General features: G+C 45.2%; 1 protein-coding gene across 3 annotated transcripts; it reads left to right on the forward strand.

The window, feature by feature from the left end:
- Positions 1-295: 295 nt before the first annotated feature.
- On the forward strand, positions 296-18,990 carry Pirt (phosphoinositide interacting regulator of transient receptor potential channels). 3 transcript variants are annotated; one of them, XM_035447414.1, is made up of 3 exons: positions 296-473; positions 925-1,016; positions 15,123-18,990. In XM_035447414.1, exon 3 carries the CDS (start codon positions 15,143-15,145, stop codon positions 15,554-15,556), a length of 414 nt encoding a protein of 137 aa, XP_035303305.1. In that variant the 5' UTR covers positions 296-473; positions 925-1,016; positions 15,123-15,142; the 3' UTR covers positions 15,557-18,990. The 3 variants fall into 3 exon arrangements, with proteins under 3 accessions (XP_035303305.1, XP_035303306.1, XP_027282930.1); XM_035447415.1 differs by lacking the exon at positions 925-1,016 and adding an exon at positions 12,857-12,969; XM_027427129.2 differs by lacking the exon at positions 925-1,016 and having other exon boundaries at positions 303-473.
- Positions 18,991-27,408: the final 8,418 nt, after the last annotated feature.

The raw sequence follows: 27,408 nt of genomic DNA on the forward strand, positions 1-27,408 counted from the left end.
CAGCAGCCTCTGAACCAGGTATAACAGATAACCTAGCACCAGCACCTTAAGCCTCCACCAACCCAGCACCTCCAAGGCCTGCTGAGCCTAGGTCAGGAGTCATCCTGCCCATCTACCACCAGCCAAGTACACACTTCCACCAAAACTCAAAGGCACACTGCAGAAAAGCCTCATTAATTTTTCACAAGATTTATCTAATAGTGGCTGAGCAGAGCTGAGAAAGCCACATTCAAGTGCCTGTGCCAACAGCTTGCAAAGAGTTAACCCATTAGGCCACATCCTGGTGAGCTCATCCCTGCCGCTGGAGCCTGCTCAGTGGCTAGGATTTGCAGCACACTGACTCTGGATGTGGCCAGGGTGGCTTTCTCCAGCTGGGATGCAGGACTTGAGCAGAAATTCATTGCCACCTTCTTCCCTGCGCGAGTGCCGACTGAGTCCCAGGTTCCCCGTCTTCCCCCGGGACACTGTGCACAGTAAGTACAGAAAAGACAATCCCCTACCCCAGCCCTTTTTTTGTGTCTTCCTGGAAGAAGGAAGGTTTGAAGTTTGCCTTAGAGTATGTTGAGTCTCTGAAGTAGAGTTGGAAGGCAGTGTGAATATCAGAGACGAGATGGGATGAAGGCAGCTTCAAGCAGGCTGCTGGGGTAGCCCTGAAAGACAGGCAGAAGCAGGGTGAGCTGGGTGCCTCTTACTGTACACCTGGAAAAAGATACCATGTGCTTGGGGAACTCCTAACCTTCCATCCTTGGAAGCCATTAAAGGGAAGGAATGAGCAGGGACCCTCTATCCTGGCAAGATCAAAAGTGCCAAATTGCAAAGACACCCATAGACCCCAGAGTCCTGGGGTGGGGGGAGCTACTGCCTGTCCCCTGGGCATCGTATATCTAACCTCAGCAGCTGCAGATCTGTCCCTTCTTCCTGCAGGTGTGGCCGGCACCCTGGGCAGGTGCCAGGGAAACAAGGTTGAGTACCCTGGCTTGGGCAGTCTTCATTTCAGAAAGGAGGGAACAAGACAGGTACATAAAAACCCAGACAAAGACATGGCTCGCTCAGGCAGAGGAGGGACATGGGGACTCTGCCCCTCAGTAAAGCCAAATGTAATCACACTTATCCCCTGAGCTGTTTTCCACCCTATAGCCCCACAGGGCCCATGCATCAGTTGTGTGGCCTGAAGAGGAAGGTGAGTAGCACCCTCCAGATAGCTCTGACCTTAGAGAAGAAAGTCCCCTTCCTGAGAGTGCTGTGAGCTGGGGACAGATGGTGGTGGCGAGGCCATGTTGACAGCAGCAACATATTCCACACTCTCCAGTCTCTACACTATCGGGCCAGGCACAGGGCCACACACACCTTATCAGGGGAGTAGACATCACCAAACGAACTCCTGGGAGTGGGGCAGTACAGCAAGAGGAGATAAAGCCCCTGGGGATGGGCGTCAAACAGTTGGAGCTGAGCAGGGTGATGGCAGAAATTCAGGGAGAGACAGAGATCTACTTCCCACCCACACTGGGTCAGGGATATGAAACCATGGCCATTCCACTATGCAAAGCCTGTGCAAAGCCTTCTGCTCTCGCTACCAGTCTACTGGCCGGGCCAGCCTCCCTACTCTGAGGTCATCTGTGCCCTCTCCTCTCTTCCATGTCACCAGGTCCTTGCAATTCCCAGAATAGCCCAGTTCCTATCAGAGCTCTGTAGGTGGAAGGGTCTGGGGAGGAGGGACAGAGGAGTCAGATAACTCCAGGCCTGGATGAAGCAACACAGTGGGGCCTCTTTTAGCATTAAGGTAGCTAAATGTGTTATGCATGGGGCACCCAGTTCCGCTCGAATTTTCAGTAAATAATGGATGCATTTGGGGTATGTGATATCCAAATCAGCATTAGATCTTTTAATGCTAAAAAGTAGCTATCGTTGATTGGAAATCAAATTCAGCTAACCACTTTGTCCTTGCATTTACTAGATGGCTATGAGAACCCCATTTATACCGATCCCACATTTCAGCTCATTCAGATGAAAGCAGTGGCACCATGAGACAGCTGGGGAGTGAATTCCAAGCAAAGGCAGGCAGCTTCAGAGAGAAAGGGCTCTAGAAAAGAAGATGGTGAAGAAGAAAAAGTCAAGTCCCATCCCCTAGAAAGAATATAACATACCAGAATTTGAGGTCAAGCATCTGGAAGCCTCAGTTTCTTAATCTGTAAAATGGGAATGATGTTAACTGTACCCCCCCTCAACCAGTGCTATGAGGATTAGGAGACTCTCCAGGTAAAAAAAGCACCAGATGCCAGACACTGTATCCTCCATGGTGATGGCGGTGACTTTGTGGCCACTCTGCCACAGGCCTCTTACTGCCCCACTGGCCCCAGCTCAGGACGTACCATCTCATCCCATGGCTCCTCAGCTCCTCACAGTCCCCCCTCCCACTCCTCACCCAAACGCCCACCAAGGCAATTCTGTTCATTGACTGTGCTCCAATTAACATGTCCCCCCTTCTCACTATTTCTCACTATTCCCTCGATTTGAAAATGAAAAATAAAAGTGCTACCCAGAGAGTAGCATCAATCTGAACTTGGGCTCTGGAGCCACAGACACCCAAACCCACATTTCAACTTTATCTTTCCACTCATCTAATTGTTCAACACTCTCTGATCTTCAGTTTCTCATCTGTGAAATGGGGCTGGGGGTGATAAACTAGAAGGACTTGGTAAAGCAAAACAGCACATCCCTGGTGTACCATGAAAGGGAGAGTGAGTGGTAGTATCTTTTGACATGGATTCTGGTATAAACCTCGGCCACCAGGAGGCAGTCTTAGTGAGGTGAGAGCCTTGCTAGGAAGGGCAAGGCAGGGGATGTAGGTTTGTCCTACCTCCCACCTCCAGGTCCTCAGCTGCTTCTCAACTGTCACTATGCCAGCTGCTCTAAGGTGGCAGGCGATGGTTTACAACAGGCCTGAGGGAAGGAACAGTGATCTAGCAATACAAAGTCAGCCAGGTTTCAACCCTCAATGGCTCGAACCAAACTGGATAGAAAACCAACTCTGAGTAAACTGTCTTGCAGACACCTACAAAGCCCTATCCGATCCTGCCCAGACTCCTCTATTTATTTACCCATTTAGCAAAGTTCTGAGTCAATGCTAAACAGCACAGGAAGTTGAGGAGAATATGCTCTAGTCCCTCGGGACTAGGGGAGAAAGAGCTTCTGGAACCACAAGGGTAGTCATAGCCAGTCATCTTCAGAGCAATGATTCACTCCTTCACCTTACAATTCCTCCCATTAAGGGATTCATTTCAGGCACTTTGGACTCTACTGCCAGAAAAAAACATATTCTGCCCACTTATCTTAGCCACTCATATCACTCTCAGCCTGCAGATCTTCCACACCAAGCCATCGGCTGGAGGATGAATGTGTGAGGAAAAAGCCCAAACTTCCCTTTCACCAGTTTTCTCCCGTCTCACAGAGGTATCACTATGTTCCTCCAGGTACATAGACTCCCCTGAGCGTCTTCTAATTGCTTTCCCCATACCTGCTCTGCACTGTTCTGAGCTTTGTCAGCTTAGCTGCTTCTTAGCTACTTCTAGAACATCATAGAAATGGGAGTGTACAGTATTTGTGCTCTTTAGTTACTGATTTCTGTCTCCAGTATGTCTCTGAGACTCATGCAAAATGTCATGTGTGTCAGAAGTTGAAGCATTCTGTTGTGTAAATATGCCAAATTTATTCCCCTCCCCCAATGTAAAGCTTCTACAAATACTCTTATACATGTATTTTTGCTTGATTTTTTGTTTGCACATGTGTTTAATATTTAAGAGTAGAACAGCTAGGTCAAGGGGCAGGTGTGTGCTTAACTCCATGAGACTACGAGTTTGCACAACTGTGCAGGAAAGCTCTGGTTGGTCTATACACCAAGTGACAAATGAGATGTTGGGAGCTTTCAATGTTTTAGCTATTCTAGTGAATGTGTGGTAGTGTCTCCTTGGGGTTTGTTTTGCACTGTCTTTGTGGAACACCAATGTCAATCACTTTTTCATGGATGTTTGTGTTCATTTTTTGTCTTGTGATGGATCTGAGATGATCTTGCCCATTTTTAATTATTTGAAAGAGACAGATTCCCCAGAACATATTGAACACACCTGTTAACTTCAGTCACACTTCTGCCATTCCACTCTTGGGGAGAGAGGACCCCTTTTGATGATTTCCTTGGGGGAGAAACTGAAGTTTTTAAAGTCAATGGAAACTTCTTTTTTTAATTTTTTTATTTATCTATATTTTATGTATGAATATTCTGCATGTTTACCCGCATGCCAGAAGAGGACACCAAATCCAATTACAGATGGTTGTGAGCACCATGTGGTTTCTGGGAATTGAACTCAGGACCTCTGGAAGAGCATCCAGTGTTCTTAAGCACTGAGCCATCTCTCCAGCCCCTTCAATGGCAACTCCTTAACTCCATGGCTAACGGACCCTGGGAAAAGGAACTGACTCCTTCACTCAGAGGCAATTTTAACAACACTAGCCTTCATCTGTCCTGGATGATCTAGGGAATTGTTGCATAAATCCTTGTGAAATCTTCTTCGATAACAATAGCCCAAGTTGTTAGGAGACAGAGGCAGGCAAAGCTCTGAGAGTTCGAGGCCAGCCTGGTCTATATAGTGAGTTCCCACCCAGCTGGGGCTACATAGTGAGACCTTGTAGGAAGGAAGAAGACAGGGAGGGAGGGGGAGGAGGGAGGAAGGGAGGGAAGAAGGGAGGGAAGAAGGGAGGGAGGAGGGAGGGAGGGAGGGAGGGAAAGAATAGCCCAGGGCTAGCATGGTGGCTCAACCAGTAAAGAAACTTGTCATAGAGCCTGATGACCTTCATTCTGTCCAGGGATCCTTACAGTGGAGGACTAGAACCTGCTTCCACAAGCTGTCATCTGACTTCAACACATTAGCTGTGTGTAGCTGATGCATGCCCACATAAATACATGTGAAAAAATAACAATAATGACCCACCTACTGACCTCATCTGTTTCTAAAACAAAAGAAACAATAATCTTTCAGTAATGGCGGAAGCTTTCAAGATATTCCCACAATGTTCCTATGCCACAGATCCCTCTGTTCTCTCCTAATTCCTCCCCTCAGTGTCTTCTGGACCTCAGAGTTTCTCATAACTAAATTCCCTGACTCTTTCAAGCTTCCGATGATACTGATTCCTTCCTTTGATTTGAATTAAATGTGAATTAACAAAGCCACTCTCTGTCATACAGCTCTTCCCCCAGAGAATTCCAGGAAGGGAGTACTCCTTCCTTTTCTCACAAACCCTAAGAAACATCATCCCAGCTCCCCAAAGTGCTCCTAGGCTCTGCTTTACCACTTTCATAATAGAAATCTTCTCTCATTTGAGAATCTTGGTACATCTGTCAAAAAGCTTCCAGATTTAACAGATCAAGGCCAGACTTAAATTTGAGTTTCAGAAAAACAATAAGCATTGTGACAGTATAAGTGTCCTGTGTAACACTGAGGGCATACTTTGTACTTTTAGAAATATTTGTTTCCTATCTCAAGTTCAAATCCAACTGAATGTCCTTTCTTTAATCTGGCAACAGTGTGTGTTGTGTATTCCACTTATCTCTGTTAACTAGGGTCACCCAACTAAACCTTAATGGTTTTTCCTAAACACTTTGCACTTGGGCTCATAGTTATCTTCCCATCTTGTATGGCTATCTCCACTCTTCAATAAGCTTCTTGGCTGTGTACCTCCTTCCATCTCCATGGCTACAACCAAACACCAAGCTGCCCTGTTTCCCACCTGAACTGCTTGCAGGGGGTCTCTAAATTTCTCTCCACACTTCTTGTCTTCCTTTGTACTTCTCCATCCAGCAGCCTGAGTGATCTATCTACTGTGCAATTGTGCAATTGAGTTACATCTCTCCTCTTACCTAACTCTCCTCTGCTTTCCACTGCCACTCTTTATGTGCTCCCTGATGTCTTTCTCAGAGGCTAACTGCTCTGGTGAATGTTTGAGGTTTTGCTGTCTCTACGAATGCTACTAAATCCACTAGAGTTACAAAGCAGAAGTAGCAGTGGGCAACACATAAACTAGTGAGTTTAGCGGTGTCAAAAAAAATGAAAGAAAAGAAAATTAACCACTTGTTTCAGATTTCAAAATTCTACTTTTGTGCAATCATAATGTATATAAAATATTCTTGTGAACTGTTCAACCACTGTGAGGAGAGCTCTTGGGGCTGGAGAGATTGTTTAGCAGAATTAAGGGTGCTTACTGTTCTTGCAGAAGACCTAGGTTCTATTCTCAGCACCCACATAGCAGCTAACAACCAGCCATAACTCCAGTTCCAAGGGCTATGGCACCCTCTTCTGACTTCTGATACCAGGCACACACACACACAATCTACATACATACATGCAGGTAGAACATTCACATACATAAAATTAAAAATAGTAAGTCTGAAAATAAAAAAATAAATCTTTGAACTGCTTAGCTGGGCTTGGTGGTGCACACCTATATAATTCCAGGTGTTTGGGAGGCTGAGGCGGGAACATTGCAAACTTTAATCTATCCTGGGCAAGTCAACAAGACTCTGTCTCAAAAGAAAGAGATAGAGACACAGAGAGAACAAGAGAGTGCAGCAAGCGCACTGGAGGTGAGGTGTAGTTCAATGGTAGATTGCTTGCCCAATATGTGTGAAGTCCTAGGTTCAATTCCCAGGACCACAAAAAAATTATTTATTAGTTAAAGTACAAATGTTCTTGATCTGCAGTCTGTTTATAATCAGATGATAACCACAGCCAGCCAGCACCTTCCATCACATACTCTCATTCCACTCAGTGCTTACTAAACCTCCAAACTACACACATCTCCCCATCTCCATGGCTACAGACAAGTACCAGGCTGCCCTGTCTCTCACCTGAGCAACCACCTCTAAGTGACTCTGTCTCTGGGTTCAGGCTTCTGCCTCCATTCCCAGGCTCACCATTCAGCAATCCCTTACATTACACTCAACAAGCATTACATTCTTGCCTATGACAGAATTGAATTCTGCACTCTGTCCCTTGCATGTCCCTCAGTGTCACCAGTCTCTCCACCACATACCATTACCTAAACCCCTTATGGGTCAATTAGCTTTCTTCCCATAAGCTATTTTTTCCAGGAGCTTTTCTGAGGGTTCCAAAAACTAGCACCACTCTGTCAGTGTCCTGCAGTGTTCATTATGGGAATGTGTCCCACCAGTGTTCCTCTCTGGCTTGTAAGCATCAACATCCACCTCCTGAGTTCTCCTGGATTTGATCTGTCTGGTGCCCCACTCCATGCCTGGCACATAAAGGCCCAAACAAATGTTTTCAATTGTCAAAATATCTAGACTGGTGAGGTGTGTTGGTACGTGGCTGTAATCCCAGCACTTGGGATGTGAGAAGAGGAGGGCCAGGAGTTCCAGGACATCCTTGGAACTATGTGGAAAATTCCCCAGCCTAGGCTACATGAGGTTCTGAAAGGGAAAACACACACACACACACACACACACACACACACACACACACACACACACACACAAACTAAGTACAAACTAAGTGATTTTAAATGTTCTCACCACAGTGATGTTCCAAAATGTTTAAAGGAATAGATGTGCTAATTACTCTGATTTAATCTGGCACCTGTTGGGGAGCTGGTTCCAGGACCACCCCCATAGATACTAAATCTAAGGACATGCAAGACACTTACATAAAATGGTGCAAAATCTGCTTAGCAGCGAACACACTGCTAAGTGTATGGTCTAAATGTTCTGAGTCCTCTCTACGTAATTGCATTAGGCTATGTCCCAAGGGAAATGTCTGCCTCCTGGCTCTCTTCCCCCTGCTTGCCTGTAGCCCTGGATACCTGCTTATAACACCCAACAGGGCATAACGGGAAACTCGGGCACTGGGATCTAACTATATATGCAGATCAGAACATCACATGGGAAAGCTGGGTGGGGTGGCTCATGCCTTTAATCACCACACTTGGAAGGCAAAAGCCAGCAGGTCTCTCTGAATTTGAGGAGAGTTTGGTCTACATAGTGAGCTCCAGGCCAGTCAGGGTCACACAGTAATACCCCGTCTCAAACACATGAACAAAAACAAAAAACTCACATTGTAATTCAAAAGTATGTTCAACTATATATGTCAACCAAAGACTAAAATGTTCTTATTTAAATAAGTGAATTAAAATTGTAACACACTAACTAGAAGAATCTACTGTAATAGAAGGCAGGGGCTACCTTCCTTTGCTTGCTGTATTTATTCCCTTCAGGAACATCCCTCTTCATCCCCTCCACAGGACTCTAAGGGTGCACCTGTGAGTCAGAAACAGAGAAAGGAAGGGAGGGTCAGGAGGGGAAGGTTCATCCAGCCTAGGATGGGATTTCCCTACTTATCCCAAATTGGTTCTCAACAGGACCTTAAGAAAGGATTGCACTGAACTACACCTTGTAATTGTCTTGGTGTAACATTTCAGGGGCCAGAAAGAACACGCACAGGACATAGTCATATCACCACTGTACTATTCCACTGTGAACTGACTTTGAGAACAGCTGCCGGATCAGGCACAGGAACAATGCCAGCAGCCCCAAAGTTCCCATGGCACCCAATTCCAGTATCAACCCCCTCCCCCCCAAGTGGCCACTTTCCTGGCCTCTCCTAACACAAATAGCTTTATCTGGTTTGGAGTCCTACCTAAATGGACTCTTGGAGCCAAGCAAGACTGCGTCTGTGTGAAACCCCTCTATGAAGGCCCTCCCCTTCTGGAGGCAGCAGCGGCCTGCCACAGCCCAGCTGCGAGCCTAAATGAGGCTCCGCCCACTTAAGGCTTCCTAACTTGGTCTCTGGGAACCATAGGTCCTTCTCAGATTACTACCCTGAAGGCAACAGACATTCAAACCTATGTTGGTTCTGAGGCCCAGCCCTGTGTAGCCTTTCACTAGCTTTACCAGTGGCATCGAGGCCCACCCCTGCATTGTTGAGGACTTCAAAAGCTGCCATTAAACAATCACCACCTCTCTCCACAGGTCTTTCCCTCTCTGTATCACTTTTCTGTCCCCTTCCTCTGAAAAGCACACCAGACATTGGATTCAGATCCCATTGACCCAGGACAAGCTGTCTCCATATTTTTTTTTCCTTCTTTGTGTTTTCACTACCCTCTTTAGTAAGACATCACCCTGCAATTTCTTGCCATTGTCTCTGCCCTGTGGTGCTACCGGTGGTACCAATGACACAATGTTTTGGTGAGGCATCTGTTGCACAGCTATTCCAGTAATTTTTTTCAATTAGAATTTTTCATAAGTATGTTTTGATCATGTTTCCTCTCCCCAAACTCCTCCCTCCCAGATCTTCCCCAACCAAAATTTATGTTCTCTCTCTCTCTCTCTCTCTCTCTCTCTCTCTCTCTCTCTCTCTCTCTCTCTCTCTCTCTCTCTCTCTCCAAAAATAATCTTTGTTCCAAATTAGGTAACATCCTGGGGTTCTTCTGTATGTTCCAGGGAGCACAGCATAACACCGGAATGAGTGAGGGATCCCCGCACACACAAACTAAACCCTAGTATCTTAATTGAGGTTAGACAGGATTGTTCTCTCTAGGCCAGATCCCTGAGTGTGAACCCCATTCTGAGCTGTGACATCAAGATCAATTCCTCTGATTAAGTGCTGCTCTTCGAGGTGCACTGGGGCCGCAGGAGGAACCCTATGCCCACAGTTTGCAAGGAGAGAGGAAGAAAAGCTGGCATGCTACAATATGGTGCCTTACATCAATGATGTCGCTCCTAGGTGACATCTGGCCATGCCTGGGGTCACATTTATAAACTGTCATGAGTGGGGTCTAAGTGGTTGCCACTGGCATCTGGTAGGTAGTAGCCCCAGATACCACTAAACATCCCACAATTGTGAAATGCCAAATCCAAAATGCCCACAGAGCTCCTGTTCAGAAACCGTGGCCCAAATGAGCTGGGCAAAAGACAGACTCTTTAGAGGACTTTAGTAAAACATTAAAAAACACAGCCCTTAAATCGGTGACTTTTTGGAAACTGGAATACTCAAGAGTTCATCAATCAGCTATTTGCAGGCCAATTCGAAATAACTTCAGAAGTCACAAATCCCAACTCCTCATTTTACAGATAAGGAAATAGGTACCCAGAGGGAAAGTGACCCTAATGACAAGAGAGGAGCTGCTCCTTGATCATCACAACATTCCAAATGGCGATATTGTAAGGATTCAGGCATTATGCTGGCCTGCCCCGTCACCTGGCAGAATGTACTCAGGCAGTGCCCTGGTCAGCCCAGGGGTCCATAGTTTCGGTAGTCTGCACACAGGCGCAAAGGACCCCTTTAAAAGAAAGAGCAGTTATGCTCTCTTTCTGCTCTCTTTCAGCTCTCTTCTCTCTTCTAGCTCTCTTTGCCCGCTTCTCTTTCTGCCCTCTCTTTCCTGCTCTCTTCCCCGTGTTTCCCCTGGGGCAGACAGGACTTTTCCTGTCTCCCTCTTCTCTTCCGTCCTCTCTCTCTGTCTCTGTGTCTCTTACCTCTTTTCTCTTTCCTTCACCCTCGGTCCCCTTTCTAATAAAACTTCTCACTAAAGCTCTGTCTGCCTGGCATGCTTGTCCTCTGACTCAGTCACCTCCACCTGCCATGGAATCCACCAAGGTTCCCCACGCAAGGTCCCCTTGAGCCTTTATCATAACAGGTATAGTAGTGCTTGTTTATGAATTTAACAATCAAAAGAGTGCTGTGAGACCAATACTATCCCTATTTTGTATATAGGGCTACTAAATTTCTAGAGGTTTAAGTACCTGCCCAAGGTCCCACAGCTTATAAATTCCTGCCCTACCTCAACCCACTGTGGGCTTTGAGACCTAAGTCCAAAATCTTTTTATGCGTAGAGACTCTCTAGAACTGAGTGACTGGGCCCAATTCTTCCCAGCACCAAGTCTAATCCATAGTCCTGCCCTGCCTGTCCCATCTGTCTGCAGCTCTCACATGCCTGGTCACAGAGAAATAAGACACATGGGGTGGGGCATAACCCTAGTCCTTGCTCCAGGGGACTCCTTCAGTGTGTCTCTTCTTCAGTGTCCAACAAACAACAAGACCTACCTCCTGTCCTTTCAGTTCCAAGGATCCACTCTTCCTCCATGTAAGTCATCTCAGTTAGAGGTCCCATTCTTTAGGATTTTGTGAGCCCCATTATAATCTAGAAGAAAGATAGATGACAGATGATACATATATACACACATGTAAATGACAGATTAATGACAAATGGATAAATACATGATAGCTCAATTACAGATTGATAGCTGTATAAAAAGAAAATAATGAAAAAGAACAGTAAATAATGAAGAAAATGTCAAGAGAAAATAGGTAAGAGAAAGAGAGATCTACATAAAATTTTCCTTGTCAAGTACAACTAGTAACAAAATCAATAATCACTTTCCATCACCACAGGCATTTCATAAAATGACGATTGTTCCAATGTCAAAAAGAGAAGGAAAGGTCTGATCTTAAAGTATTTAAAGTAAATAACTATGTAAAGAAACAAAAACCTACCAACAGTGCTTTCCCTCCTTCCCACACACAAAGTGGTCAGGGCCAGGGAATTACAAACCTGAGTCCACCCATAGTCAGTAAAAAGTCACTGCAGGGATGGCTGAAGCTTCACAGTGAGGAACTCAGAATTATTGTGGCACTTTGGCTATTGTGTAACACAAAGAGCTTTGCATTCAAATACCTCTGCCTGAATCCCCAGATTGAGGGAAGCTAGGCTGAGGGGGCAGAACCACAGAAGTAGTGTTACCCAAGCTCCTACATGTAAGGCCACAGCCTCAGCCCTTGCAAAGTGGAGCTAAGCTAGTAAAGAAGAGTTGAAGAGCCAAAGAGAAGGTGTGGCGTGCTTCCAACAAGTCTGGTGTTGGTGTCACCCCCTTCTCAGAAGCCAAGAATCATCCTCCTGCCTCCAACTGGCACTTTCTGTTCAGGAGGCCCTATCACACCCCGTGAGCAGGCCCTTCCTGGTCCTGCCTCAGCTGTTTTCCCAGGTAGGACTAAGAACCAATCCCTCCAACTTTAGCCTCTCCAACACCAGTGTGTCTTCCCTGGTTCTTCCCTGAGAAGTACTGTGAATCGGTACCCAGGGAAACACCCTCCAGTGACCACAGGCTGCAATAAATACCCCCAAGGTTTTCCAGCATGTTCTATCTCTTTTCCCTGCCCCCACCCCACAGGAGAAAAGATCACCTTGTAAATGATGGTTTAGCTTATGCAAATACACTGCCGTTCCCAAAGGAAGCAAGCATCCCTGTGCCTATGGTTACGAAAACACCATGGTGGTTTTTGAGAGCAGAGGCCCGCCCAAATATCCCCTCTTGGTGGAGTGCATCTGAATATGAATATCTAAATGCTGATGGCTTTGGTAATTTCGTGATTCCTATTTCCTCCTGTCAGTGGGGAGGGGTCTTGTATTGCTTAACCTAGAAAGTGGAAGCTGTAGGCATTGTGCTTTGAGGTGCTGGAAAATAACCCGGTGATCAAGACAAGACTGAGCTGCTGAGGGTGGAGTAAGGGAGAGGATCGGGTTGAAACCAACATTGTGGGAAGACTGAAGAAGGAAAGCAGTCAGTGAAACGGCCTCATTAAGGAGGGATCATTCCCAGGGCACAGGGACTTGGCAGTTCCCGGCTCCATACAGTTCTCCTTTCTCCCAAGCTGCCTTTGACTCCAGAGCTGACAACACTGTTTTCCCCCAAATGCACCCTGCCTTCATCATCGGGTCTGCCACAGGCCCTCCCACCAGCACCATAACTGGGCAGGGTAAAAGGAATCCATTATGGTTGTGATAAACAGCCCGCCTTCCCCAGTATTCTGACTGCTGCAGGGAACAGTCTCCAAGTCCTGGGCTGGCATGTGTGTGAATACTGAAGGCTCTGAGTTTGTTGCACAAGAAGCCCTGAGAGGAACTCATACTGCACAGGTAGGGTGGACCTGGGTTTGTTGTAGTAAACAGGAGAAAGGAGGGGAGGGAGGGAAGAAAACGGGGGAGGGTTATGATCCGAGCTCACTCATTCTGCTAAAGTTTGCAGAATCTCGTGGGTGTGAAGCCCAGGACCAGATACATTGTGGTGATGGGGGGCAAACCTCAGGACCTTCTTAGCCTTCCCTTCCTCTCAAACAAAACCTGTCCTCTGTGGAGAAACCATCTTCCTTCAGTCATTCATCTCTGGTTGCCTTAGTGCAGGGACATGGGCGTTTGCCCTAGAATACATTTGCAGTTTGAGAGGCTTCAATCCCACGTTGCAAGAATATGAGAACGCACTGATCTGATGGAGCCATTTCTGACAGGCAGGCAGGGCTTCTCAGGTCTGAAGTGATTCACTCAGTGAGAAACCTGCATCCCCCCCCCCCCCAGTGGAGAACGGGAGATGAGAGAGCCCTCAGGGACTGAGAGGTCTAGAGAGACATTAGAAGAGGCAGTTGAGCCGGATTCCTTCTGTACAACTTCTGTTACCATGATAAAAGAGCTGCATCTGGCTACTTTATAGACAAAATGTGTTTACATAGCTCAGTTTAGAAGGTACAAGGGTCTGAATCCTTAGTGACTGCTTGTTGGCAAAGCCCCAGGTCGGCACAGGGAATTACTCAGGTGTGTCTCGCTCTCCTCCTTTTCTGAAAAAAAAAATGCACAAGGACCCAATCCCAGACACCCCAACCAAACAACCACCTCTCCAAGGTCCCACCCTGCACACCACAGTCAGGTTAAGGTGTCATGCTCCCAACCTTACCAGGAACCCTTACCAGGGACACATTCCAAATTGAAACAAATGAATGGAAAGATTCCTCTTTGCCACAACAGTTTCAACATGGTTGGTGGTGAATTCACATGATAGAAGATCACATGACACAGGGAATCTCAGGTGCTTGAAGCAGCACTGACCTGCAGGCAAAAACCCTAACTCTTACAAACTGTTTCACCGCTCCAAGCCTCAGCTTTCTAATCTGTAAAATGGGACTAATGATCAGTGTGTGGGGTTATGGTGTTGTGTCAGTCTGATAAGAGAAGAGTTAAACAGACACACACACACACACAAGCTAGTAAAGATAGAGCATTGTCATCCCAACAGGCTAATGACACAGCTTACAGAGCACCCAGCACATGCTGGGCATCAATCCAATGCTGTCCACACCTGCTCTCCTTTAACCCTTTGGAACCCCTGTGAAGAAGCTAATATTATTACTCTCATTTTCTAGATTAAAAAAAAAAACAGAAATATATGTTAATAGGTTAATAACTCACTTGAGATCACACAGCTAGAGAAGGGTTGGGCTTGAAAATGACACACCACTCAATAAGCTATGATTGGTGTTCATTTGTTCTTAAATGATACTGTTTGCTGGTTTAAATAGGAAAGGTAATTATTAGAGTGATATGGTATTAGCCTAGTGTAATGGCACTTGCCTGCAACCCCAGCACTCAGGAGGTAGAGGCAGGATGATTACATATGCACAGTGTCAACCTAGATAACACAATGAGTCTCTGTCTTAGAAAACAAAACAAGAGGGGAAAAATGCAATCTTGTATCACATCTTTGAGTTTGTGTGTAAGCTATATGTATATGTTCATGAGTATGGATGGGCACACTAGCATTTGTGGATGTATGTTGGAGGCCAGGTAGTGACAATATGAGTTGTCCTCAATTGCTTTCCACCTTAATTTTTGAGATAGGCTCTTTTGTTGAACCTGGAACTTACTAGTTGGCTAGGTTAGCTGACCAGAAAGCTCCCAGGACTCCCTAGTCTCCATTCCAGCCTCCACCCCAATGTGCTGCCATGCCTGCTTTTTAAATGGGTGCTGGGGATCCAAATGGCAATTCTAACACTTGCATAGCAAGCATTTTACCTACTGAGCCATCTCTCCAGCTCTGGGGGGATTTTTATTTATGCATATTTTACCTAGATTTACCGTTAACTTCAACACACACACACACACACAGACACACACAGACACACACTTATACTGTATTCCACTCCACTGAGAGCCAGGCTGGAGAGGGACAGACACTGAGTACAGAATGGATGGGAAAGGATTTCTTTGGCTTCACCATCCTTTCTAACTGTTGCCAATACTAGGTGCCTGGTCTTGAACAGCCATGACGATGGAAGTGCTCCCCAAGGCCCTGGAGGTAGATGAGAGGTCTCCAGAGTCTAAGGACCTGCTGCCCAGTCAGACAGCCAGCTCCCTGTGTATCAGCTCCAGAAGTGAGTCTGTCTGGACCACCACCCCCAGAAGCAACTGGGAAATCTACCACAAGCCTATCATCATCATGTCAGTGGGTGCTGCCATTCTGCTCTTTGGTGTGGCCATCACCTGTGTGGCCTACATCTTGGAAGAGAAGCATAAGGTTGTTCCAGTCCTCAAGATGATAGGGCCTGCCTTCCTGTCCTTGGGACTCATGATGCTGGTGTGTGGGCTGGTGTGGGTACCCATCATCAAAAAGAAACAGAAGCAAAGGCAGAAGTCCAACTTCTTCCAGAGCCTCAAGTTCTTCCTCCTGAACCGCTGATGGCAATCTGACCAGAAGATCTGCTGACCAGCATCTGGCCTCCTAACCTTCTCTGTCAGATACCACCAAGCTGATCCAGGCAAACCCTCTTCTTGGCCTGAGGGCAGGACAGAGCTCAGGGCTTCACCCTCTCACAACCTAACAGTGTTGCTGGCTGAGTCTCACCTGGTTTCTCCATCCCTGTTGATGCTCCCTCAGATATTCTCAATATTCTCATCCCTGGCAGCTGCATTTAGCCATCATCCATCTCACTCTCCCTGCCAAGGGCAGTGCATGCTGAGAAATTCTTGGGGGATTGACTATGCTCCCAAAAAGAACTTCGTGTTATACTTGTGTGTCTCTGCTGGATTCCACATCTGCAACTTTCTGGAACGAAAACCGATCAAGGAAGGAAGGGTGACTTCAGACCTACTGGGTTTAACAGTCTTGGCTCCCTTCTTGGGTAAGACATTGACTTTACAAGAGACAGGACAATTGTCATGTGTCACACATTCCAAAATCTGGACAGTGATGGGGGATGGGTAGGGGGGAAACACTGTCCAGGGCAGGTCATTCCTCTAGGCATAGCTCTAGAAGTTAGCTAGCCAAGGAAGTTCATTCCCAAATCCATAGTGTTGACACCAGAGGCAATAGGGCGGGCTAAGTGGTGCCACAGTTTCCCCTTGACCCTCCAATGCCCTTCTCACAGACTGCCTTCAACTTGGCAATTAGCCAAGAACAAATGCTCCTTGTTCTAACTCCTTCCCCCACCCCACCTCTGTCTCTATGCATCGCCAGAACAGAAGTATGGAAGGTCACAGATGGGACCTGTAAGGTCATCTCCCCTTCCTCTCAGTCCAGACCTAACCTGAGATGGGATGCCATGTCCAAATGCCCCATGGGTTTCTAGAGATAGATTCACCAAAGAAGATTCTAACCTATATCATCCCTGTTCCTCCCCACCAAACAGGAGAGTATTTATTGAGTTTCCTTCTCTGGGCCTAGGTTAGGAACAACCAGACCCAGTTCCTGATATCATCTTATTTCCAAAAGTGAGAGTGGGGAGCCATAGTCAAACCAGTTGGCAATATCACATGCTGAGTTCTTAGGGTGGCTCTGTGAACACATGGGTCTAACATAAATTTACAGGAAGACAGAGATATTTCTGGAGACCATGCTCATCCCTCCTGAAGACAAAGGGAAAATAAATGTTAGGAAAGGGCAAGTTGTGTAAGGCCTTGCATGTGAAAAAGCTGGGGGAATGAGGCCCTGTGGAGTTATAGCTCCTGGATGCTGTTTCATCATCTCCTGTCTACTTCCCTTCTGCTTCCCCAAGTGCCTTATATCCAGCTTCTCCTTGGTACCCTGCAAACTCCCAGGTTCTATAGAGACTGGGAGATGCATCTCCAGAGGGCCCCCACCAAGTAGATACAACCCAAGAGGTAAGTGCCCTCCAAACTTCTTATAGACACCAAGAAGCCTTTAGGTGAAAGACCAGGTGCCCATAACAGCTCCCCCAAGCTGTGCCAAGCCAGAGGCCAGGGGAAAGCACCTGATAACAGGGTGACAAGAGCTACATTAGTTCCAGTTGACTCCCTACATCCCTCAACCTTCACGCATTTAGAATCACCATAGCAACCTCTGTCCAACAGGTCTCTAGATGTCTCATTCCTTCACAGAACTTCCATAGGCAGAGTCAGAATCCATCTTTGTTCCTGTTGCATTATGGGAAATCCCTGGAGGCAGTGTTTTTTTTTTCATGGGATCACACACACACACACACACACACACACACACACACACACACACACACACACACACACCAACTCCTTAACTAAAGAGAGTTTGGGGAGCCTCTGGCCTTTCAAAGCTCACTTAAGATAATAATGTCCTTCATTAAGATTCATATCAATGAGCCCAGATCCTCCAGTACATCATCCCTAGCACGCAGGTCAGGACCATCTGGGGTTATTGCAATGCTGCCACTAATTTGAGTGCTAGTGCCTCAGTGATGGGCCTTGAAGATCACTTTCCTTCTCCTGGCATGGAGCCTCTCATTTCTTGGTGCTTTCTTGAAAGAGAGCACACACAGATGAGTTCGCTCAGAGTCCATACCCCACACACCTCATTATCCCAAGAGCTCATTGTCTGGGCACAGCCCTGGAAGGAGGGTCTTTGCAAGCATCACTGTGGTATATGGAAGGGAGTTTGGGGATAATCATGGTATCAGGAATTCTTCAAGTTCAAAACATCTTTTTCAGCCACATCAGTACCTGTCCCCACCTCATCACCCCCTCCTCAAGTAGACAGAAACAAAAAAGAGCCTTTGAGAAAAAAATCCCAAATATTGGTTCCCTCCCCCTACTGGATTCCCCTACACAAGTGAGGGCCCGGAAATGGGATGAATCACCCTAAAAGCAGCGCATCTTGGAGCTTTTTGCCAAAGACTATTGCATCATGAAACCCTGAGGTGAGGACAGTCTGTGAGTGAAGCCAGGCTGGATGCCACATTTCTGCAACAAAGCATCCTGGGCAATGACTTTGGTCATCTCGCTGGTCAGAAGACAGGCCCAGCATCCACAGCATCATCTCACCAGAATGTATTACCTGCTCATTCTGTAGCTATTCTGTTTTGGAGAATTTAATCTAATCTGAAGCCTAAAGGAATCAATGTCATGTTGAATTGTATTCTATTTAAGTGTCTGCCATGTTCATCCTGTTTCACTAGGCATTTGAAACCCACAATCCCTCCTCCTCTGAAATGTTCCCCCATTGCCACATTTCCTCTCCCAAGAAGGATGCCAGGGAGAATAGAGACAGAGTGGGTTTCATGCATGTCTCCTCAGGTGCCTCTCTGCCTCTGGTGGCTCTACTCCGGGGTGATGGTGGTACAGAGGGATCCCACAAGCCCAGTATTGAGACCCCAAACTTTACCTGAAGAAATTACATTCTAGAATGAATTTGTGGTCTAGGCGAGGCAGGTAGAGACCAGGTCCTCCAAACACAAATCAAAGTAGGGGCTTCCTTTCACCTCCCACTCCAGAAGCCTATCTACTTAGACTCTATTAGGACAGCTGTTCATGCCTGAGTCTTGCTCCTGAGACTCACAGGCAGCCTCAGAGACTCTGCTGGTTATAGGAGCTGTCACTCTATAACTAGGTTCCTTAGGTCTCCAGCAAGGGACCTTATATCTGAGGGACTATGCTCAATTCTGCAACCTGCAGGTACAACGTTCAGGGTTGCCAGGCCACCTCACAGTCTAGGTCTCTACGCTAAGGGAAAGACAGGTTCACTAAAGGGTGAGTGAGACCATCAGACCACCAAAATAAGACCATCTCCCACTCTCCTGTGGGTTTCTCTAGAAAAGCAGGGAGTCATTATCAATGCTCCTTATCAATCAGTCACAAATACTAAGTTGGGATTGTCTTCAATAAATGACAAAATGCCAATGGGAACTGTGCTCTTTTCCTGGGCTGCATGGGAAGTGTGTTTCCAGCCACAGCTGCTTCACTCACTCCTCAGACTCTGGCTCTGGCATTTCCTTTTCTCTGCTGCTTTGTTCATACACCAACTCTAACTGACATTCCAATTAGCCAATTACCCAAGCCCACAGCAGACATCAGAACCTGGATGACATAATGAAGACATAGGCTCTGACTTTCAGAAAGCTATCAGGCTAATTCCCAGAGAAAGGGATTAGAGAAGAAAGACAAGGGAATCTTCATGTGTGATACTGTATAATTATGGTGGGGGGAATTAGGGATGTTCAGATAATGGTACTCAAGCCAGCCTGATCCCAACGTGCCTCTGGAATACAGAAATGCTGGGTTTTAACATCAGATACAGAGGGAAGAGACCGAGGCAAGAGAAAAGAGGCTGCTCACTGGTTAGTTGGAGAAACTAACCCCCACCTTGACCTCTGGTGCTGCTCCATTTTGCAGTCTTGCTCTGAAACTCATCCATCCCAGCCTTCAAATTGTGGCAGGTGCATATTTGTAAGATATGTTTGGGGTTAGAAGATTAAGGGCTCCCCACATTTCTCCTACTTGCCTACACTGTTTGGAGATCTAACCTTCAACAAATAGCACTGTGGTTCTGCCCTTTTCTCGAACTTTTCCTTCCCCAATCCCCACCTTTTCCTTAATCTAACACTTCTCTAGAGCTAAGAGATGTCTCAATAGTTAAGAGCTCTGGCTGCTACTTGAAAGCCCAATCCCCACAACCCACATGGTGACTCACAATAATCTATAACTCTAGTTCCAGGGGATCCAATGCCCTCTTTTGGCCTCTGTGGGCAATGCATGCAGACATGCATGCAGGCAAAACACCCACACACATAAAACAAAAGCAAATAAATATTAAGAAAAAATTAAGCACTTCTGTGAGTGACTGCTATGGCAATGGTTTTATTGTGGCACTGTGGAAGGGTGCCTTCCCCAAACCATCCCCACATGTCCAATTCCTAGTTGACTGTTAAGTCACTATGGTGACTGTTTAAATGTATTGTCTTACATCTTTGGAGGTCAGAAGTTCCATCTCAGAGGGCTCCAGCAAAGCATATTCAGGACCGCCGTTCCCTCTGAGGATCCAGGGAGGAATCTACCCCCTGCTTTATGCAGTTTCTATCGGCTGTCTGCCTTCCTGTTTGTAGACTCCTATTTCCAGCAAGAAGAATTTGAAGGACTTGGCCTCTTATGTCATTACATCTGCTCTGACCCTCTTGCCACCTTTCTTTCTTATAAAGACCTTTATTCTTGACCTTATTTGGGCCTCTTCTATTGAGACCTTATGTTGAATCCATGGGGGTAGTCCAGGAAAAGATCTCAAGTTCAAGCTCTTGGTCCTAGTTGGCTAATACTTCTGTGACAAAATCCCACAGAACAGATGGCTTAGACAACAGACATCTGTTCTTATGGTTGTGGAAACTGGAAGGTGGAGGGCAAGGCTAGTCAGAGCTAGTTTCCTTTGAGGCCAGTGTCTTTGGCTGGCAGATGCCATCTCCTTTCTGTGTCCCCATGTGATCCCTCATCCATACAGTTCTGTTTCCTAATCTCATATCCTTACAGGGCCACCAGGCACATTTGTCCAGGGCTACCATTATGACCTCCTTTAACATGATTACCACTATAAAGAAAGACCTTGTCTCAAATAGAGTCCCATCCTGGAAGCCTGGGGACAGGGATGACAACATGTGCATTGGGTAGGGATGTAGTTCAACCTCTAATAATCTCAGTCACATTGGCAAAGTCCCCTTCTCCATGTAGAAAAACCTGTCCCCAAGTTCCAAGGATTCTGATTAGACATCTTTGGGAGGGTCTGACATTCACTTGGGGACTGGGAAGATGTCTCAGTGGTTAAGGGTGCTTATTGCTCTTCCCAAGGATCTAAGTTCAGCTCCCAGTACTCACATGGAGTAAGGAGCAGTCACAACTGCCTGTAACTCCAGTTATTAAAATCACTTCTGGCCTCCTTGGGCCCCCAAACACAAGTGGCATACATTCATGGGCACACACACACACACACACACACACACACACACACACACACACACACACACACACGTAAAAAAAATACATGTTTAAAAAAATAGGAGAAAGAAAATGTCACTGAACACCTCCAATGGGTTACGTTCAACCTGCACTAACCTCACTCCCCTCTCCCTTCTAGGCCTCTTACTTCAAGAAATAGCATAACCCTTTAACACAGTTCTCCTGATCTCAGCATTCCTGAGTTGCCTGTAGTTCTTTGTCTCCATGTAGGTTCCTGTGAGGTTTGCCCTCTTCCATGTTAGTGAACCTATACAGGGCTTGTTTAGGCAGCCACGTTGTTGAGGTATCATAGGTGAAACTTCTTTGTCATTTCTAGGAGACACAGTGTCACAGATTTCCTGGTTCTCTGACTGTCTCAATCTTCTTTTCCCCTCTTCTGAGTTGTTCCCTAAGCCTGAGATGCAGGGGGGTAGTTGTCAGCCCTGAAATCATACACATACAAGTAACACTAAATGGACTAATCACATTGGATTTATCTATTTAAGAACAATTAAAGACAAGGGCCATAATTTTAAGAGGGAGTACAAAGCATGGAAGGGATTGAGGGGAGAAAAGGAAAGGTGGTAAATGATGTAATTACATTTTAGTTTTAAAAAGAGAAACTTGAAGTAGCCTAATCTTACTGAACACATGGTCTGGTATCATATGAAGGCTGGGTATATAGACCCTGGAGACAGCCTACACCTCCTACCGGGACTTTCTCAGTTCCCAGATCTTGGCCAAACTACTTTTCCATGACCCTTATCTTCACAACTGTACACTAGTTAATAATTTTTTTAAAATGCTTGCTTCCTTTGGCACACTACTTGGGAAAGTCCATAAAAGGCTCATATGTCACACTGAATAAAGCTAGCTGTTATTGATAGAAAACTTTGCCCACAGCTGTACGGACAAGATTAGAATGGTCTGCACAATTTTGTATCAGGGGAAAAAAATGTTAAGCTCACCACTTGTGAGCTGATTGGAAGTAGAGAATTTGGGGACAGGGATGGTCACTGTGGTTCTTGGGCCAATGGGAGCTTGTCAGAGCAAGGATTTCCTCTGTCACGCCTGACTCCTCTCTTCCTAATGCCTGACAGCACCTCATTATTTACCACCCTTAAAGGTGCCTCTTCTTTCAGGGCTGAGAAAGTTCCATCAATTGCTCTCTCTGTAGTGAGGAATAGAGCAGCAGTTAAGCTAGACTATGTTGCAGAGCCTCTTGCGTCAAGCTGTGACTATGTTCTGAAAAGCAGAAGGCTGTAGGCTGGGCCTTGTAGGTTCATATCTTTCTCTCTGCTGTTGTCTAGCTCCATGCAGAACCACTGTGGGTAAGAAGTCCTACTCTCTGTGGCCACAGAGCTCTATGAAGACCCATCTGGAAGCTTGAAATAAACAACTGTATTGAATGGTTAAAAGGCTGAGGCTTACTTATTACAGCAGCTAGCATTGCCCCACTCACGGATCACTTAACTGCCATTGTCACTGTTTATGAGAGCCATGCAACCTCTTTCCGATTACCTACAGTTTCTTATCTGTCTCCTCCCTTTGACTTGTTCTCTTACAGTTCACCCTATATGCACCAGGGTAAAATGTCCCCCAATTTTACATATACATGTATTTTTTTTTATGTGATAGGCTCTCCTAAAGCAGTCTGGGCTGGGATCAAACTCACAGTGCGTTTGCCTCCGTCTCCTAAATGCCAGATTTGCAGGTGGGTAAAATCACACCTGACACTGAATGCAAAATCCTTTCCTGTCATTCCATCATTATCATTGTTTATCTTAGCATATAAAATAACAACTTACCTGTGGCGTTTTTTATACATATATATCATTGTACTTTATTCACAGAGATCCTCTTTCTTTGTCAAATCCTTCCCTGACTCCTTGTCCTGTTGTAAGGTCTGAGTCCCTCACTCTGCTTTTGAGTGCACATCTCCTACCACCAGCTTCATGGCATTAAGCCAGGCTCCATCCCCACTAAAGTGATTTGAATAGGAATAGATGACCCACCCATCACTCCCATAGGCTCATATATTTGAATGGCTCTACTTGAGAGAGATTAGTAGGTGTGGCCTTGTTGGATGAAGTGTGTCACTGGGGGTGGGCTTTGGGGTTTCAAATGTTCAAACCAGGCCAGTGTCTCTCTCTTCCTGCTGCTTGCCAATTTCAACTACTACTCCAGCACCATGTCTGTCTGCGTTCCACCATGCTTCCTGCCGTGATGATAATGGGCTAACCTTCTGAAACTATAAGCAAACCCCAATTAAATGCTTACCTTTAAAAGAGTTGCCATGGTGGAGCTGGAGAGATGGTTCCGAGGTTAGTAGCTCTTCCAGAGGTGTTGAGATCAAGTCCCTGCAACCACATAGTAGCTCACAACCATCCATAATGAGATCTGGTGCCCTCTTCTGGTGTGCAGGCATACAGACAGAACACCATATATAAATAAATAAATAAATAAATAAATAAATAAATAAATAAATAAATAAATCTTATAAAAACAAAAAGTTTCCATGATCTTGGTGTCTCTTCACAGCAACAGAACACTAAGACAGCCACCAAACTTCTTTCACGTCCTCATTCTGTGCTCTATACTCCGTGCTCCATTCTGTTCCAGCCCTTGTTCAGCCTACTCTGTCTGCCAGCAAGTCGCCACTTCTCACACAGCTAATCTAGCTCTTCCCCACTGGTCCACCCTTCTCCTTTCTTCCTACAGTACTTTCTCCCTCCAAACTGCCTGTGCTCATCACTATTCCTTAGCCACTTCCTTGAGGAGAAACAGTTATTTTCCATGGGAGGCTTTGGTGCTAAACAGACCTGGATTCAAACCCTGACTCTAACAACTACATCACCACTACAGGACTTCCTGTCCCAGATCCCACGTTCTCTATGAGAATAGCAGTTACCTCATCAGGTACCCAAGGATTAGATAAGACAAGAATGGGTGCTGGAAGAATATTTTCACATAGTGTTGCCAGTGCCTGGTTGGAAGGTCTCTGGTCCCCTTCCCAACAAGTGTTGAATTCCAGTTTCCAAGGTGACAGCATCAGAAGGTAGGGACTTGGAACAGTGATCAGTTTATGAGGGAAGACCTCTCCTGAAGTGGATTAGTTTCCTCATACGGAGACCCCAGAACACCCCCTCTCTTGTTGCTATAGGAGACAAGATAATAATCAGTCAGCTGCCACCCGAGGCCCCTCAACACCACATGCTATGGCTATGCCATCCTCCATCCCTGTGTTTCAGCCTTTGACTCATGAGAAGTAGCTTTCTATTGTTTGCAAGTCACTCAGTGTGTGGCCCTTTCTTTTTTTTTCATTCATTTATTTAGTTCATAAATAAAGTCATGCACAATTATAATACAGAATACAGTATGTTCACAATGGCATGGCTAAATTAAACCAATTAACATGTTATATCACACATAATCATCATTTTTGTTTTGAGAACACTTAAAGTATACTATCTCACAACTTTTAAAATATAGCATATTGTTATCAACCATATTTATCATGCTCTCAGTAGACCTCAAGACTTCAGAGTCTATGCCTCTTGTCCAACTGCAGTTTTATGTCCTTAAACCAATCCTTTCCCCATTGTTAAAAGTCCCACATTGAAGCCTAATACCACAATTCTGCTCTCTGTTTCCATAAGTTCATCATTTCTAGGTTACACATAAAATTTAAATTGTGTGACATTTGTCTTCCAGTGTGTCACTTATTTTTTTGGTAAGCATATAACTTTACTACTTACTAAAGATGAAATCAAATTTGCATGCACAGGTGAGCACTAACTGGAGCACCTTGGATTCATCACATATTTGAGTTTCAATTAGTTATATATATATATATATATATGTTTATATATATTTATATTTATATTTATATTTATATTTATATTTATATTTATATTTATATTTATATAATAAGAGCAATAATGCCAATATGTTATGCATCAATAGCAGCAACAGCTTTTCCAGGTTCTGTAGTCCTTTGAACAAAATTGTAGAGACATCCAGCACACTCCATTTAAAAAAAACAAAAAAACAAACAAAAACAAAAAACAAACAAACAACAACAAAAAAGTAAAAAACAAAATCCCAGAAGGCAGCACAGTTCTGTTATTCTTGTGGTACTTGGCATCATTTTTTTTAATTAGTTTCTCAGTCATCATCTGGGAGGAAACCATTCTGAGCAACATCATTAAAAACAGCTCTGATAAAGCATAGTCATTACTGTGTATCATAAAGCAGGTCCACATATGAGTGAGTACATATCATGTTTGTCTTTTTGTGATTGGGTTACCTTGCTCAGAATGGTTTCTTCTAGATCCATCCATTTTCCTGCAAATTTCAAGATTCCATTGTTTTTTTTTTCTGCTGAGTAGTACTCCATTGTGTAAATGTACCACAGTTTCTCTATCCATTCTTTGGTTGAGGGGCATCTAGGCTGCTTCCAGTTTCTGGCTATTACAAATAATGCTGCTATGAACATGGTTGAACATATGTCCTTGTTATATGAATGTGCTTCTTTTGGGTATATGCCTAGGAGTGGAATTGCTGGATCTTGTGGTAGACTCATTCCCATTTTCTTGAGGAGTTGCCATACTGATTTCCACAGTGGCTGTACAAGTTGGCACTCCCACCAGCAGTGGAGGAGTGTTCCTCTTTCTCCGCATCCTCTCCAGCATAAACTGTCATTGGTATTTTTTATTTTAGCCATTCTGACAGGAGTAAGATGGTATCTCAAAGTTGTTTTGATTTGCATTTCCCTGATGACTAAGGATGTTGAACACTTTCTCATGTGTCTTTCAGCCATTTTAGATTCCTCTATTGAGAATTGTCTATTTAGTTCTGTACCCTACTTTTTAATTGGTTGTTTGGTGTTTGGGAGACTAGCTTCTTGAGTTCTTTGCATATTTTGGAGATAAGCCTTCTGTCAGATGTGGGGTTGGTGAATATCTTTTCCCAGTCTGGGGGCTGCCGTTTTGTCTTGCTGACTGCCTCCTTTGCCTTACAGAAGCTTCTCAGTTTCAGGAGGTCCCATTTATCAATTGTTGACCTCAGTGTCTGTGCTACTGGTGTAATGTTCAGGAAGCAGTCTCCTGTACCGATTAATTCAAGGGTATTTCCCACTTTGTCTTCTAATCGGTTCAGTGTATCTGGATTTATGTTGAGATCTTAGTGAAAGGCAGTAGACATTCAGTAAAACGAAGGCATCCTGTTACCTTTGTCCCCATGCTACAACTATAACATAAAAGTTCCTAAATCCTCAGGAATAAATTCTAGCTTGAACATGTGAAGCCATAGATAGATTCATCCAGGTAACACTCAGAACAGAGAACTGGAACAGCTTGGTACTCTTACAGTCTCTCACCTATGTGTTACTGCGATTATTAGAGACACTATTCAGCCTCGGGCAGATTTGTATATGCACATTCCCACTCAGACTTTGGCTCAGAATCCACATGAGAACCCCAAGCATATCATTTTGGAAAGACCCAACTGACCTCCTGTTACAATAAATCTTTCTGCCAAAAGCCGCCTGAGCCCCACCGCCACATGTGCTCTTTACGCCAGCCAATCGCACAAGTTAGGGCCCAAATGAATACACAAAAACTTAGGTTTTAGGTATTAGGTTCAAAGCTGCTTGGCCAATGACTAGGATTCTCATCTGTTAGTTCAGTCTTAACTATCATAAACCTATGTATTTTATAAGACTTATCTTATCGTACACCTTATTGGTGTCCTTCCTTGCCGATGGATCACATTGTGCGGCTGGAGCAGGAGCGGAGGGGAAAAGAGAGCCCTTCCTATTTCTCCTTCGCTTAAATATGAGTCTCCTTGGTATGTCACTTACTGCCTGGATTAGCACTTCTCTACTACATTTCCCAGAATCCTCTTTGACTTCTAGTCCCATCTAACTTGTTGTCTCATTGGCCAAACAGTATTTTATTTAACAGTCAATAAGATAAACATACACAGTACATTCCCCATCAACCTCCTTCATAGGAAAGAGAAAAGAAAGAGCCCCATTGAATGTGCCCGCAGGAGAGGTGTGGCTTGCTTTCTGGGACTGAACTCAGAAACCAGAATAAGGACTGGCACCAAGTGCAAGCCACAGACAGGGTCAAAGCAATGCTTTCAGGTTCAGTGCAAAGAAAGAATGAAAAAGGAGCAGAGGAGGCAGCCCCTGAGGAAGAGCACATGCCTGTGCATGCGTATGAGTGTGTGTGTGTGTGTGTGTGTGTGTGTGTGTGTGTGTGTGTGTGAGAGAGAGAGAGAGAGAGAGAGAGAGAGAGAGAGAGAGAGAACAAGCTAACGTGGGTAGGGTTATGGTGG

This window comes from Cricetulus griseus, chromosome 7, assembly GCF_003668045.3.
Source record: "Cricetulus griseus strain 17A/GY chromosome 7, alternate assembly CriGri-PICRH-1.0, whole genome shotgun sequence".
Classification (NCBI taxonomy): Eukaryota; Metazoa; Chordata; class Mammalia; order Rodentia; family Cricetidae; genus Cricetulus; species Cricetulus griseus.